The 17,316-nt window shown below is 43.3% G+C and overlaps 1 protein-coding gene across 1 annotated transcript in view; it reads left to right on the top strand.

Moving 5' to 3' along the window:
• Positions 1 to 585: 585 nt before the first annotated feature.
• C5H7orf31 (chromosome 5 C7orf31 homolog) overlaps positions 586 to 17,316 on the top strand; it is a 49,341-nt gene continuing 32,610 nt past the window's right edge. The window contains exon 1 of the mRNA XM_044295537.1: positions 586 to 719. Coding sequence (XP_044151472.1) covers positions 586 to 719 — 134 coding nt within the window. The remainder of the gene's footprint in view (positions 720 to 17,316) is intronic.

Genomic DNA, 17,316 nt, shown 5'->3' with positions numbered 1-17,316 from the left:
CGCCATATGTCCTACCTATGTGGGGTTTGTGTCCATTGTGAGAGACTTGAACAGAGCTAGTGGTTCATGTGTGCTCCCTGTGAATGGCACGTGTGCCAAATGTGTATGTAGCATGCACATTACATGTGCTGTTGTGACCTGACACATGTGCGGCATGTGTCCTATACATGTGTGACTTCAGTAATGTGTGAATGGTGCATGTGCCATGCGTGTCCCTTGTGTGTATGGTGCATGTGCCGTGGTTATACTATGTCTGAGCGGTGCATGCGCCATATTTTTGGTGAAAAAGTGAAAAGTTAGCCCATGTGCTTTCAAATAGCAATGCTGAAATGTAGTCCCGGTCTGGATGCATTGTCTCCTCACAGCTATGTACTTGCTGAGCAGTCACCATACAGCAAGTGACATGTAATGCTATCCTGCAATCATCAAAGTTTCAGCAAGTGACAAATCAGACCAGTGTAGGCGGACAGTGCGGTAACCTGGGTGCCTCTGCTGTTCTGTTGGTGTATGTTTCAGTAGGTGTTCCCAGCCTGGAAACAAATCTGATTACTATGTTCTTCTGAGGAACCTGCTGAAACATGAAGGATGGCAGTGCAGTGCGACCTATCTTATTACTACAGGCAGAATGAGGGTGCACAGGAGCTTTCTCCAACCCTACAGTCATCCGAACTGTGGACCCCCCAACAGATTCCTCAGCGCCCCACCACATCCCCAGAAAGGTAAGGACCACAATGCTGGGTGCAGGAATTTTCTTATATTCGCATATAAAACTTTTGTGAAACCTTTAATTTGTATGATAAAAGATAGATAGATAGATAGATAGATAGATAGACATATTAGAGATGAATATTAGATAGATGACAGATAGATGATGGGTAGATAGATAGATGCCAAATAAAATAAAATAAATTCTGGACAACTTATCGCAAAATCACGGACAGCCGACATTTTTACGGACAAACTGGAATACCATAATGAATGATAAAGATGATAAGTGATACATGTCTATAGCTCAATATACTGATATATATATTATTACCAGCATTTACTGCGAGCTCTAGAATGATGATAATTACCACCAAAATAATCTAGTCAAGTACCTGCAGCCTCCCAAAAAATCACAAACACCTGAAAAAAGTCACCAATTTTTATGGACTGTCCAGAAATTTCCGGATGGTTGCCAATCCCGATGTCTGTCTATCTATACACTCTGACAAAAGAAATGATAAAATAATACACCAAAAAGGAGTTGTTGGAATCAAATGAAACTTTCTATGTGTGAATGTAATGAAGATTTATGTAAGTGATTACAATATTAGAGCAAAATGATGAGTTTATTGGGAAACTGTACAATAGAAGGGAGGCTCTGGGACCCTGCTGGGCCACCTCTAGCCTGGATACAAGATGAGATACGGTTGGGCATGGAGGCATATAAGTTCTATATGGTATCCTGTCACAGATTTCCCACAGATGTTGTAGCTGGGCCTGTAGATCCTGCACACTACCATGAAAGGCACTACCATCCTGCTTCTCTCACTCCAATGATGTGCTCCCACTCAAAACGTGTCCGCTGGGCAAAATGTCTTCAACTGCATTGCAGAGGCATGTCTAGCAGTCAATGATATTTTACCAAGAGGCACACTACCCAAAAGTAGCCTCTGGAAGCCTGACTCTAATCAGACCACACCTGTAATCATTTATTTATCTGCCTGAGACCTAACTGCAAGCCAAATTTTGCATCAATCCAACATTTCTATCTAGCTGTGTTATTATCAACAATCTATGTATAAGACTCTCCAGTTAGGAGCGATTCAGGTAAGGCTACTTTCTCACAAGCGTTTGATGCAGATCCGTCTTATATCTGCACAGACGGATCCGCACCAATAATGCAAACGCTTGTATACGTTATAACTTATGAAAAAGCACAACAGTTATTAACAGTTCCGTTTGCATTATTCATTCAAAAAAAAGTCTAAGTCAAAACGGATCCGTCTTGACTTACATTGAAAGTCAATGGGGGACGGATCAGTTTTCAATTGCACCATATTGTGTCAGTGAAAAACGGATCCGTCCCCATTGACTTACATTGTAAGTCAGGACGGATCCGTTTGGCTCCGCATAGTCAGACGGTCATCAAAACGCTGCAAGCTGACCAACGGAGACCAAACGCCGCCAAATTGATACATTCTGAAAGGATCCTTATCCATTCACAATGCATTGGGGCTGAACTAATCAGTTTTGGGCCGCTTGTGAGAGCCCTGAAACGGGTCTCACAAGCGGACCCAGAAACGCCAGTGTGAAAGTAGCCTAAAATGACAACTAATGAAAGCAAATGAACAAGGAATGAGTCCAAAGGTCCCTGTCTATAAGAGCTTACAATCTAAAATGAATGGAAGGATTGACACAACAGTTACAAGGTACTAACTTTTGTCCAGAGGACCAGCATCTTGTGCTATCCTTCCCCACTATGAATACAAGTGCCCCTGATAACCCTTGTATTCTTTCACTGGAGAAGGATGTAGGGGAGACCATCACAAAAGTCCCTTCACAAGGCATGTAGTCGATGTACCAGAGTCGATGGCATGTAGTCGATGTGCCCTTGGTCACGTAGTATTCTGGGAGGTTCAGATTACTGTACTGCACCTTTTCTAAGAAAATACCTAACAGACTGTACGTTGCAAGAGTAGTACAGATACTGAACAAGTAAGGAATGCTCCAGAATTGTGAGTGCAGCTCTGGGTTGCCTATAAGACATAATGGATATTGTTGTGAACTGCACGAAAATCGGACAGAAATTGGCGCAACCTGCACGTCAGTGGTGCAATTCGGCCTACTTGTTCTTGAGAGATCCTCTGTACCTAGCTCGAGAAGGGGCAGTGGCCTACCAGAAAGCAGCACGGCTTCATATGATGGGGATGTGGCCTAATATGCAACATTTAGCACCAAAATTGCACCATAATGCTAGAGTAAAATTAGGACAACCAATAGGTAGTAAAGAGTTAGGCAAATGTGTGTAGCCAGGCACCAACTGTATCCTGCAGCCTGAGTGATAAATCTGGTGCAGGTCCAGACGGCCGGTCTAAGCTTACACCATCTGTAGGATTAGTAAATCTGCACCACTGTATTTTAGGGTCAAGAAAGGCAAACATGTACCTGTAGGCACTCTGTGATGCTGTGTAGTGGGAGAATATCCCATTTAATATGGCGCATCACAGAGCATGTCCTTTTTCTCTCACTACATACATACGTACATTTTCCTTTAACGGGTTTGTCTCACTTCTGAAAATAGCATTTATTATGTAGAGAAAGTAAATACAAGGCACTTACTGATGTATTCTGATTGTCCATATTGCCTCCTTTGCTGGCTGGATGAATTTTTCCATCACATGATACGCTGCTTGTTTCCATGGTTACGACCACCCTAAAATCCATCAGTGATGGTCGTGCTAGCACACTATAGGAAAAAGCACCACCCTATGTGAGCTCCCACGGTCCCGGCCATCAGAGAGGCTGACGCTTTTCCCTATAGTGTACAAGCACGACCACCACTGGTTTGCAGGGTGGTCATAACCATGGAAACGAGCAGTGTATCATGTGATGGAAACATGAATCCAGCCAGCAAAGGAAGCAAAAAAGATTATAACAATACATTAGTAAATGCCTTGTATTACCTTTCTCTACATGATAAATGCCACTTGCTGAAGTTACACTACCCCTTTAAGAAGGTATTTGCTCATCCCTGTGCTGGCAGCCTCCAGAACACCAGTATGGATGCAGCCTGGAATCTGCAAAGTGTCTTTCTCCATTTGTTTGCTTCAATGATACAGTTTAAACCCCACATGGAAATCCCTAATCCAAGGATTACTGTGTCTGAGTAGCTGAGCAAATGAAAATAGTGTAACCGAATGGATTATTATACTAGCGACTATTGTTCTAATGATGGAGGTGTGGAAGGGATTAAGGGTCCTTTGAACCTCAGAGTTTTGACCACTCGCTCTTAGCCGAGGCATTACACAGTCATTGAGCACAATGCAGGGGCGCGTCATGTGAATGATTTATAAGTGAAGCCTGTCGGCTCAGTTGTCACCCAACAAACCTGTGATTTGATACGACTGGAAAACACATTAGTATTAGATGAAGCATGAATGCCGCTGTCTACAGCAGACATACCGCGCAGTGCAGTGTTACTGAATGCTAGTTCATGAATTCTTACTGAGCCTGGGCTCACATCTGTGCTGTGAACTCCGGTAGTCTGTCCCGGCGGATGAACAGACCGCCAGAGTCCACCATATCCGGCTGTAATAGGATCCGGAAGGGCTTTGGCTGCTTTCCGGCATATATGCCGGTTTTCGTCTGGACAGGAATAGCTGCGTGTAGTATTTTTTGGTCTAGCTTAAAGAGAACCTGTCACCGAGATTTTGGGTAAAGAGCTGAGGACATGGGTTGCTAGATGGCCGCTAGCACATCCGCAATACCCAGTCCCCATAGCTCTGTGTGCTTTAATTGTGTAAAAAAAACGATTTGATACATATGCAAATTAACATAAAAGAGTCATATCTTACTTGTGTGACCAGAGAAGAGTCATATTTTCAAGCTCTGACTCATCTCAGGTTAATTTGCATATGTATTAAATCGTTTTTTTTTTACACAATAAAAGCACAGAGAGCTATGGGGACTGGGTATTGCAGATGTGCTAGCGGCCATCTAGCAACCCATGTCCTCAGCTCTATACCCAAAATCCAGGTGACAGGTTCCCTTTAAGGCCGGCATATATACCGGATACAGTGACTGGAACAGAATGGCGGAGTTCACAACAGAAACCAGCTTTATACATCGTATGTCTACTGAGCTCTGAATTTTATTATTTCTCTTCAGTTTAATTCAATTTAAACATGTTTACTGACTATACAGAGGTTTTTCAGAAACTGGTTAGTGAGGGTTTAACTTCCAGTACGCCCACCAATCACCTGAATGGACGGAATATAGAAGAACAGGCAGCATCCAGCAATTTGAAAAATGATGCTTTAATCCATGCTTGAGGAAGACTAAGGCTTAGTCGAAACGTTGCACTTCTGGGTTGCTTGTACTGCTCTTCTTGGATTAAAGGGACTCTGTCACCAGTTTCTAACCCCCCCTTTTAAAACTATTGTTCTCTCCATGGTGCCCTTGTCATTACAAAGCTGTTGTTATAAGATAAATCCGCCGTGTAGTTTTGATAAAAATCGCTTTTATCTAACCTGTCAATCCTCTGGATAAGGTGCCCAGGGCGTTTCTGAAGGTCTGAATCTGCCGCTTTTCACCGCCGCCGTTGGTGCCCAGCTCCTCCCATGATCCTTTCAGCGCCACCTCGATGTAATGAAATCCGCCTCCGGCTCTCCTCAGTGCCCCCTCCTCCTTTTCAAAGATCCCGCGCGTGCGCACAGGCCTGTGCCTGATGCGCCCGTGCGGACTTTTAGATTCTGCCTCGTGGAGCGAAGTGCGCATTCGCACGCGTTCGCGCATGTTCGCACGCGTTCGCGCATGTTCGCGCGCATGCGCACTTCGCTCAACGAGGCAGAATCTGAAAGGCCGCACGGGCGCATCAGGCACAGGCCTGTGCGCACGCGCGGGATCTTTGAAAAGGAGGAGGGGGCACTGAGGAGAGCCGGAGGCGGATTTCATTACATCGAGGTGGCGCTGAAAGGATCATGGGAGGAGCTGGGCACCAACGGCGGCGGCGAAAAGCGGCAGATTCAGACCTTCAGAAACGCCCTGGGCACCTTATCCAGAGGATTGACAGGTTAGATAAAAGCGATTTTTATCAAAACTACACGGCGGATTTATCTTATAACAACAGCTTTGTAATGACAAGGGCACCATGGAGAGAACAATAGTTTTAAAAGGGGGGGTTAGAAACTGGTGACAGAGTCCCTGTAAAGCATCATTTTTCAAATTGCTGGATGCTGCCTTTTCTTCTATATTGGAATTAATGGAGAAGCTTTTGGATACAGCTCTGGAGGCGCGCATTTAGATTTCAGCACTTCATCTTTTGGCGGGTGCTGTATTTATTTTCTTTCTACCTGAATGGATAGGCTACAGTCAGACGACCCACTAATCATTGCTACCCACGCACTGTGGTTGTGGCTGCGTCTGGTATTGGAGATTAGTCCCATTCACCTGACTAGGACTGAGCTGCAGCACCCGGCACAGCCATAACCAAGTATATAGCACTCTATCTGGGTTAAGGGCTCATTCACACGACTGTGTACGGACCCTTTCATTTTAATGCGGCCGCAAAAGATGCTGTTCGCATCCATTGCTCCGTTCCATGGCCCCGCAAAAAGAGATAGAACATGTCCTATTCTTGTCCGTTTTGCAGACAAGAATAGGCATTTCTATAAAGGGCCGCCCGATCAGTTCCGCAAATTGTGTAACACACACGGGCGGCATTTGTGTTTTTCAGATCCGCAATTTTCGGATCGCAAAACATGGCGTGGTTGTCTGAATGAGCCCTAAGCAATGGAGTGTCCTGGCCTGTTTATTCAGCTGGTGTGGGTGCTAGGAGTAAGACCAAAACTAATCAGACATTGATGTCCTATCCTAAGGATACCCCATCGATAATACAGTGTCCAAAAACTCAGAAGACAACCGATGTTTAAAAAGAAGTCAGGTTTGGTTTCTCTAAGCCCCATCTATCACTAAGCCCCTTGGCTCACTTCCAAAACCATTGGCCTTAAAGGATTCCCCCGGCAATGGCCTTGATGCAGGATTAAGACTTTTGAATTCGGTAAGGATCCCTCTGAAATTTGGACATTTCCTTTAATGGTGAGCAATATGTGAGGGAGAACTTGTAATACAAGAACTACATGAATGGTTTGTCCCCGAGAGGAGTGCATCAATGTCAAGCATGGAACACTTCCTGCTACAGGCGGGCAAAGGGGCGTCCATCACCATGGGTAGGCCTAGACTCTCCAGGCGAAGTAATCCAGAATAGGTATATGGATCAGAAACATTGGTCAGATGTTACATAGGGGTGATAGGTAGTGGTATGGTGTAGTTGTGTGTATACGACGATGAGGGCAAGGCTCCTGTCTCATAAAGTGGTGTGGGGTAGTGACACGGGGTAGTAGTGTGCATAGGGTATATTGATAAGGTGCAGGTATTAGATATGAACAAGTGAGGAGTAAGGAGACAGTTCGGAAGCTTGTACTGTACATTATATACAGTAGCTGAATGGTGAAAGGTTAAGCTTTGTCATATGTGTATGTATGAAATGAAGATTTGGGATACCGATACCTTTTTTGTGTGGATGCACTACTGCCTGGGACTGGGAGCCATCCCTCTATGTCTGATCACCAAGGAACTTACTTAGGCTTCTTTCCCAACTGCAATAGGTCTCCAGCAGTCTGTTCTGGCCGAGAACAGCTTACCGGAGCTCTCTGGATCTGGCATTGACTATAATGGGATCCTACGGCGATCTGACCTCTACCCAGACAAGAAAAGCTGTGTGCAACGCTTTTTATCGGGCTGGATCTCCACCGGATACCGTTATATCGTAGTTGATGGGGCCGGCGGGCATTGCAGTAACATCCAGCTATGCCAAATCCAGAGAGCTACGGCCGGCTATTCTGTGCCATAGATAATAACTCTAGTGTGAAGCTAGCTTTATTCTTTCGAGGATGGGCGTGCTAATCCTATACTGCTTGTCTATTATTAAATCATTCTGGAGGCATATTTCATTTTTAGTTTCTTAGGCCCCTTTCACACGAGTGTGACAGATCAGGTCCGGATGCGTTCAGTGAAACTCCCACCATTTTGCAAGCAAGTTCAGTCAGTTTTGTCTCCAATTGCGTTCAGTTGTTCAGTTTTTTTCTGCGCGGGTGCAATGTGTTTTGATTAGGGATGAGCGAACTCGAACTGTATAGTTCGGGTTCGTACCGAATTTTGGGGTGTCCGTGACACGGACCCGAACCCGGACATTTTCGTAAAAGTCCGGGTTCGGGTTCGGTGTTCGTCGCTTTCTTCGCGCTTTTGTGACGCTTTCTTGGCGCTTTTTGAAAGGCTGCAAAGCAGCCAATCAACAAGCGTCATACTACTTGCCCCAAGAGGCCATCACAGCCATGCCTACTATTGGCATGGCTGTGATTGGCCAGAGCACCATGTGACCCAGCCTCTATTTAAGCTGGAGTCACATAGCGCCGCCCGTCACTCTGCTCTGATTAGCGTAGGGAGAGGTTGCGGCTGCGACAGTAGGGCGAGATTAGGCAGATTAACTCCTCCAAAGGACTTGATTAACTGATCGATCTGCAGCTGTGGATCATTGAGCTGCTGATCCTCAATTGCTCACTGTTTTTAGGCTGCACAGACCGTTTGTCAGTCTCATTTTTCTGGGGTGATCGGCGGCCATTTTGTGTCTTGTGGTGCGCCAGCACAAGCTGCGACCAAGTGCATTTAACCCTCAATGGTGTGGTTGTTTTTTGGCTAAAGCCTACATCAGGGTGAAGCTGTCACACCAAGTGCATTTAACCAGCAATAGTCTGTTCATTTTTTGGCCATATACAAAATCAGGGGCAAGCTGCGCCTGTCACCAAGTGCATTTAACCCTCAATGGTGTGGTTGTTTTTTGGCTAAAGCCTACATCAGGGTGAAGCTGTCACACCAAGTGCATTTAACCAGCAATAGTCTGTTCATTTTTTGGCCATATACAAAATCAGGGGCAAGCTGCGCCTGTCACCAAGTGCATTTAACCCTCAATGGTGTGGTTGTTTTTTGGCTAAAGCCTACATCAGGGTGAAGCTGTCACACCAAGTGCATTTAACCAGCAATAGTCTGTTCATTTTTTGGCCATATACAAAATCAGGGGCAAGCTGCGCCTGTCACCAAGTGCATTTAACCCTCAATGGTGTGGTTGTTTTTTGGCTAAAGCCTACATCAGGGTGAAGCTGTCACACCAAGTGCATTTAACCAGCAATAGTCTGTTCATTTTTTGGCCATATCCCAGTCTAATTCTGTCACTAAATCCATACCGGTCACCCAGCGCCTAAATACTAGGCCTCAAATTTATATCCAGCTAAATCTGTCCCTAGTGCTGTAGCTGGGCGAGTTATTTAGTGTCCGTTCAAGCACATTTCTTGTTCTGGGTTGAAATACAATTCCCAATTTAGCAATTTCATAATTTAGTGGTTCCTGCTATATCAGAGCTCTTTGAAATCTATCCCAAAAAGGGTATATAATATTGAAGGTGCACATAGGGTCATTCAGAGTAACTTCACACACACCCGCTACTGTGTATTTCCAAGTCTAATTCTGTCACTAAATCCATACCGGTGACCCAGCGCCTAAATACTAGGCCTCAAATTTAATTCCCTCTAAATCTCTCGTTACCCACCGCTGTACTGTTGTTGCTGGGCAAGATATTTAGTGTCCGTCAAAGCACATTTTTTGTTCTGGGTTGAAGTACAATTCCCAATTTAGCAATTTCATAATTTAGTGGTTTCTGCTATATCAGAGCTATTTGAAATCTATCCCAAAAAGGGTATATAATATTGAAGGTGCACATAGGGTCATTCAGAATAACTTCACACACACCCGCTACTGTGTATTTCCAAGTCTAATTCTGTCACTAAACCCATACCTGTCACCCAGCGCCTAAATACTAGGCCTCAAATTTAAATCCCTCTAAATCTCTCGTTACCGTTGTCCTGTTGTAGCTGGGAAAGTTATTTAGTGCCCGTCAAAGCACATTTTTTGTTCTGGGTTGAAGTACAATTCCCAATTTAGCAATTTCATAATTTAGTGGTTCCTGCTATATCAGAGCTATTTGAAATCTATCCCAAAAAGGGTATATAATATTGAAGGTGCACATAGGGTCATTCAGAATAACTTCACACACACGCTTCTGTGCATTTCCAAGTCTAATTCTGTCACTAAATCCATACCGGTGACCCAGCGCCTAAATACTAGGCCTCAAATTTAATTCCCTCTAAATCTCTCGTTACCCACCGCTGTACTGTTGTTGCTGGGCAAGATATTTAGTGTCCGTCAAAGCACATTTTTTGTTCTGGGTTGAAGTACAATTCCCAATTTAGCAATTTCATAATTTAGTGGTTTCTGCTATATCAGAGCTATTTGAAATCTATCCCTAAAAGGGTATATAATATTGAAGGTGCACATAGGGTCATTCAGAATAACTTCACACACACCCGCTACTGTGTATTTCCAAGTCTAATTCTGTCACTAAATCCATACCGGTGACCCAGCGCCTAAATACTAGGCCTCAAATTTAATTCCCTCTAAATCTCTCGTTACCCACCGCTGTACTGTTGTTGCTGGGCAAGATATTTAGTGTCCGTCAAAGCACATTTTTTGTTCTGGGTTGAAGTACAATTCCCAATTTAGCAATTTCATAATTTAGTGGTTTCTGCTATATCAGAGCTATTTGAAATCTATCCCTAAAAGGGTATATAATATTGAAGGTGCACATAGGGTCATTCAGAATAACTTCACACACACCCGCTACTGTGTATTTCCAAGTCTAATTCTGTCACTAAACCCATACCTGTCACCCAGCGCCTAAATACTAGGCCTCAAATTTAAATCCCTCTAAATCTCTCGTTACCGTTGTCCTGTTGTAGCTGGGAAAGTTATTTAGTGCCCGTCAAAGCACATTTTTTGTTCTGGGTTGAAGTACAATTCCCAATTTAGCAATTTCATAATTTAGTGGTTCCTGCTATATCAGAGCTATTTGAAATCTATCCCAAAAAGGGTATATAATATTGAAGGTGCACATTGGGTCATTCAGAATAACTTCACACACACGCTTCTGTGCATTTCCAAGTCTAATTCTGTCACTAAATCCATACCGGTGACCCAGCGCCTAAATACTAGGCCTCAAATTTAATTCCCTCTAAATCTCTCGTTACCCACCGCTGTACTGTTGTTGCTGGGCAAGATATTTAGTGTCCGTCAAAGCACATTTTTTGTTCTGGGTTGAAGTACAATTCCCAATTTAGCAATTTCATAATTTAGTGGTTTCTGCTATATCAGAGCTATTTGAAATCTATCCCTAAAAGGGTATATAATATTGAAGGTGCACATAGGGTCATTCAGAATAACTTCACACACACCCGCTACTGTGTATTTCCAAGTCTAATTCTGTCACTAAATCCATACCGGTGACCCAGCGCCTAAATACTAGGCCTCAAATTTAATTCCCTCTAAATCTCTCGTTACCCACCGCTGTACTGTTGTTGCTGGGCAAGATATTTAGTGTCCGTCAAAGCACATTTTTTGTTCTGGGTTGAAGTACAATTCCCAATTTAGCAATTTCATAATTTAGTGGTTTCTGCTATATCAGAGCTATTTGAAATCTATCCCTAAAAGGGTATATAATATTCAAGGTGCACATTGGGTCATTCAGAATAACTTCACACACACACGCTTCTGTGCATTTCCAAGTCTAATTCTGTCACTAAATCCATACCGGTCACCCAGCGCCTAAATACTAGGCCTCAAACGCAGCCGCCTGTCTACAGCCAATGTGGACAAGCTGACGTTCATAAAAATGAACCAGGCATGGATCCCACAGGATCTGTCCGTCCCTTGTCCAGATTAGACATTAACTACCTCCCCTTAACCATATATTATTGGACTCCAGGGCACTTCCTCATTCAATCCTATTTTTATTTTCATTTTACCATTATATTGCGAGGCTACCCAAAGTTGAATGAACCTCTCCTCTGTCTGGGTGCCGGGGCCTAAATATATGCCAATGGACTGTTCCAATGTTGGGTGATGTGAAGCCTGATTCTCTGCTATGACATGCAGACTGATTCTCTGCTGACATGAAGCCAGATCCTCTGTTACGGGACCTCTCTCCTCTGCCTGTGTGCTGGGCCTAAATTTATGAAAATGGACTCTTACAGTGGTGGGTGACGTGAAGCCTGATTCTCTGCTATGATATGAAGACTGATTCTCTGCTGACATGAAGCCAGATTGTCTGTTACGGGACCTCTCTCCTCTGCCTGGGTGCTGGGCCTAAATATATGCCAATGGACTGTTGCAGTGGTGGCTGACGTGAAGCCTCATTCTCTGCTATGACATGCAGACTGATTCTCTGCTGACATGAAGCCAGATTGTCTGTTACGGGACCTCTCTCCTCTGCCTGGGTGCTGGGTAGTGTTGAGCGCGAATATTCGAAAAGCAAATTTTTTTCGCGAATATCGCAACTTCGCGATTTCGCGAATATTTCGAATATAGTGCTATATATTCGTAAAAACGAATATTCGTTTTTTGTTTTTTCCCCCCCCCACAAAATTACAGTACACATATAATTGATTGTTTCCCAAAGGTCCAACAGCTCAGATCTTACTCACATTGCCTAGAAAGTGATTGAGGCGCGAATCTTCGTAAGGCGATTTTATTAGCGCACATGCGAATATCGGCACGTCCCAGAACAGAGGCAAAGGGCTTTGCATTCATACATTAGTGAATTGAGTTGCGAATCTTCGTAAGGCGATTTTATTAGCGCACATGCGAATATCGGCACGTCCCAGAACAGAGGCAAAGGGCTTTGCATTCATACATTAGTGAATTGAGTTGCGAATCTTCGTAAGGCGATTTTATTAGCGCACATGCGAATATCGGCACGTCCCAGAACAGAGGCAAAGGGCTTTGCATTCATACATTAGTGATTGAATTGAGCTGCGAATCTTCGTAAGGCGATTTTATTAACGCAAATGCAAATATCTACACTTGTCCCCAGAACAGAGAGGCAAAGGCCTGTGCATTCATATAGTATAGCACCATATTCGCGAATACGTAGAACTTCGTAAAATTCGATTTACGAATATTCGTATTTTTTATTTTACTTTCCACCTTACAGATTACATTGATCTGTACTCTGTCAACTACTGTCATCACCCCCCACTGTATCTCGATTGATTCCCAAAAGTCTCACATTCCCTAGAAAGTGATTGAGTTGCGAATCTTCGTAAGGCGATTTTATTAGCGCACATGCGAATATCTACACTTGTCCCAGAACAGAGGCAAAGGGCTTTGCATTCATACATTAGTGATTGAATTGAGCTGCGAATCTTCGTAAGGCGATTTTATTAACGCAAATGCAAATATCTACACTTGTCCCCAGAACAGAGAGGCAAAGGCCTGTGCATTCATATAGTATAGCACCATATTCGCGAATACGTAGAACTTCGTAAAATTTGATTAACGAAAATTCGTATTTTTTATTTTACTTTCCACCTTACAGATTACATTGATCTGTACTCTGTCAACTACTGTCATCACCCCCCACTGTATCTCGATTGATTCCCAAAAGTCTCACATTCCCTAGAAAGTGATTGAGGTGCGAATCTTCGTAAGGCGATTTTATTAGCGCACATGCGAATATCTACACTTGTCCCAGAACAGAGGCAAAGGGCATTGCATTCATACATTAGTGATTGAATTGAGTTGCGAATCTTCGTAAGGCGATTTCATTAGCGCACATGTGAATTTTGCATAGCATATGTATTATGCGATGCGAAAATTCGAATTATCGCATATGCGAAATAATAACGAATTTGAATAATCGCGAATATTTTACGAATATTCTTTCGAATATTCACAAAATTTCGCGAATTCGAATATGGGACATGCCGCTCAACACTAGTGCTGGGCCTAAATTTATGACAATGGACTGTTGCAGTGGTGGGTGACGTGAAGCCTGATTCTCTGCTATGACATGCAGACTGATTCTCTGCTGACATGAAGCCAGATTGTCTGTTACGGGACCTCTCTCCTCTGCCTGGGTGCTGGGCCTAAATATATGCCAATGGACTGTTGCAGTGGTGGCTGACGTGAAGCCTCATTCTCTGCTATGACATGCAGACTAATTCTCTGCTGACATGAAGACAGATTCTCTGTTACGGGACCTCTCTCCTCTGCCTGGGTGCCGGGGCCTAAATATCTGAGAATGGACTGTTCCAGTGGTGGGTGACGGGAAGCCAGATTCTCTGCTATGGAACCTCTCTCCAATTGATTTTGGTTAATTTTTATTTATTTAATTTTTATTTTTATTCATTTCCCTATCCACATTTGTTTGCAGGGGATTTACCTACATGTTGCTGCCTTTTGCAGCCCTCTAGCTCTTTCCTGGGCTGTTTTACAGCCTTTTTAGTGCCGAAAAGTTCGGGTCCCCATTGACTTCAATGGGGTTCGGGTTCGGGACGAAGTTCGGATCGGGTTCGGATCCCGAACCCGAACATTTCCGGGATGTTCGGCCGAACTTCTCGAACCCGAACATCCAGGTGTTCGCTCAACTCTAGTTTTGATCCATTTTTCAGGCGCGCGATAAAAAACTGAAGGTTTACAAACAACATATTATAGCAACCATCAGTGAAAACCGGCTTCCGGATGCAATGTTTTTTTTACTGAAGCCCCATTCACTTCTATGGGACCTGTGTGGCGTGAAAAACGCTGAATTTAGAACATGCTGCGTTTTTCCAGCAACGCTGAACCGTGAAAAATAAGACGCTCATGTACACAGATCCATTGAAATGAATGGTTCAGGATTCAGTGCAGGTGCTATGCATTCACGTCATGCATTTCACCCGCGTGGGAAACTTGCTTGTGTGAAAGGGGCCTTAAAAAATTACATTTACATGTAAATCATGTACTTAGCAAACCTCGTAGCTACCCTTTGTGCATTTGCAGCTTTTCTCAACCAAGCTCGATGCCCAGACTAATGGTCCTTTTACACTGACCGATTTCCAGGCAACTATCGGTAACAAACCGTTCATTCCCTAATTGGTTTATCGGTGAGCAGAGGGGAGAGCTGCATTTACATGAGGCAATCATGCCCTCTATATGGGGGATAAGTGATCACTACTGCTATCGCTTGTGACAAATTCCCCTCTTTTGAGGTTGCCACGAGCACTTGGAGAGGACTACTTGCCAGCCTCTTACCATGGGATTACGGTCCCATGTTTAATGTACCTGTTTTATGTAATAGCTGCATAGTTATAAGTTCAGGTATTTTGCTGTCTTTTGCTACCATGTGGCTAATGGAGTCTGGCCTCTGTCCCTGGGAGATAAGTGGATCACCTTTCAATTGTTTCCAGGACAAAAGATTGTGTAGGACTGGTTTTGGGCAGAAAAGCCATGGGTACAGCCAGGCCAAAGAGACTTTTACAAACTTTTGAACCCCTGGTCTAATTCGTGCCGTTTTGGGATGTTAAATGTCTATGTGTACTATAAAGGGTGGGACATTGTATATTTAAGTAGTGATGTCTGTCCTATTGTCTCCCCGTGTGTATTGGCGATTTCCCTTTGTCCTGTTACTAATATAGTCTTTGTTGATATTCTGCACAATTTTCTATATTTCATATGGTATTCTCCCTTGTTGGTAGAGTCTATTGGCTGGAGGTTCTGTCCATAAAATGGCTGCTAATGGAGGGTCATGTGACAAGGCAAATCACTCAGCCTCCTCCATTAAAATACCCACATGAACTAAACTCTCAACATTGCAAGTGCAGATGGCAGATGTGGTGTATTTGAGTAACGTGTCTGGAGTTATTTCTGCCTGGTCACATGACCCTCCTTCAGCCACCATTTTATGGACAGGACACTATGTGGACAGCACAAAAGATTTGCCCAACAAGGGAACATGACTTTTGCACATATAGTCATCTTTTCTATACATTGGTCAAAAGTAACCAGAAAGTGGCCAACCCCTTTAAGGCAATGTAAAATAGGGAAGGGGCGGGAATGTTCCAGAAAAAACAATATGTTCTGGTTGTATACATTTGGCCTGTGCTTAGGCTGAGTACAAAACTAGACAGAGGGGTAACTGAAAACCTTTTTTTTTTCTTTCAGCTGACCACTAAATTCAGTGTATCTCCTATGTGCATATATTTCTTTGAAGTCTAAGACCCCTAGCAACAGTTATCTCTGGAAAAATAATAAGTAGGAGACTATATCCATTTTGTGGTCCGCAAACCGCAGATACGCAAAGTATAGATACCGGACATGTGCTCTTTGCTGGGCCCTCATTGTAGAAATACCTATTCTTGTCCAAAAAACTGACAAGAATAGGACATGTTCTATAGTTTTTGGCATCCGTGTGCTGTCCACACTATTGGCATCCAGGAAAAAATGTGGCTCAGACGTGGACCAAAGGACCAGGTGTTTTGACGGCGGGAGGTGCAGGTCCTCAGTCAGCAGCAAATTTAATTATCAGCTTATTTTGTGTGAAACACGAACAGTGTAAGAAACAAAGAAGAAGAAAAAAATGCCCAAAATCTTTTTTTTCAATTTTTTTCTGCAGCAAAGTAACAATAATAATAATTACACAGTAATTTATATGTACCCCAAAACAAAACCAAAATATGATAAAAATTTCTCCCGCATAAAACAAGCCATGTACCGTAACTGAAAAATAAAAATGTTATGGCTGCTGAAATGCAGAGAGGAAAAAAAATAATTCTGCTGGTCATTAAAGAGTCACTAACATTTAAAAAAACGTTTGCTATATCATAGATTTTGGATCGGTGGAGGTCTGAGTGCTGAGAACCCCACCGATCTCTAGAATAAGAGGAGAGAAGTGCAATGCACGAGACAGGCTTCATAGAAGTCTATGGGCCCACCTCAGTTCCGTTCTCTGCAGCAAGGAGAGAGCGTGATATGCGTGCTTTCTTATCTCATTCTAGACATTGGTGGAGGTCTCAGCAATCAGACCCCCACTGATCTAAACATTTGATATGTCTCTATGACATATCAAATGTTAGTGATGGGTTAAGGTCAAGCCTGGTCTTTAAGGGGTTAAGCTTTGAAATCAGTAACATTTGTAATTGGGTGGTTTAGTAACTCGGCTGCAGAATGTACATAACTTTACAATATAGCCTAAAAAATAGCCAGTAGCTTTACAGATAAATATGCTGAACCGACGTATTTTTTTATGAAAGTTCCTGACTCCCCGTTTTATTGGTACGTTCCTTCACGCTTTCCTGCATGCTGGAATGCTACTCCCCATATGTAGAAGAGTTAAGTTTGCATATCTGTTGCTAGACCTTTAGCAACTCATAGAAACAGCTATGGTATAGATCAACTCATGACTGCAAGTCTATAAATGTAGGACAATTGATATTAACATTCTGAGCCACTTAAAGAGACAGAACTATATCAAAATGGTCATTGGTTTAAATTCAGAACAATCAACTTTACAAATTAAAGAAAACAATGCATTAAAAGTTACTTGCTGCAATGTGCACATCTTGGGGTCTACCTCTTGCTTGATTTTCCCCAATCATGATACCTCCGGGCCTCTGTATAAATAAATAC

This window comes from Bufo gargarizans, chromosome 5 (assembly GCF_014858855.1).
Source record: "Bufo gargarizans isolate SCDJY-AF-19 chromosome 5, ASM1485885v1, whole genome shotgun sequence".
Classification (NCBI taxonomy): domain Eukaryota; kingdom Metazoa; phylum Chordata; class Amphibia; order Anura; family Bufonidae; genus Bufo; species Bufo gargarizans.
Note: the sequence above shows the minus strand (reverse complement) of the source record. Positions and strands in the feature narration are given on the sequence as shown.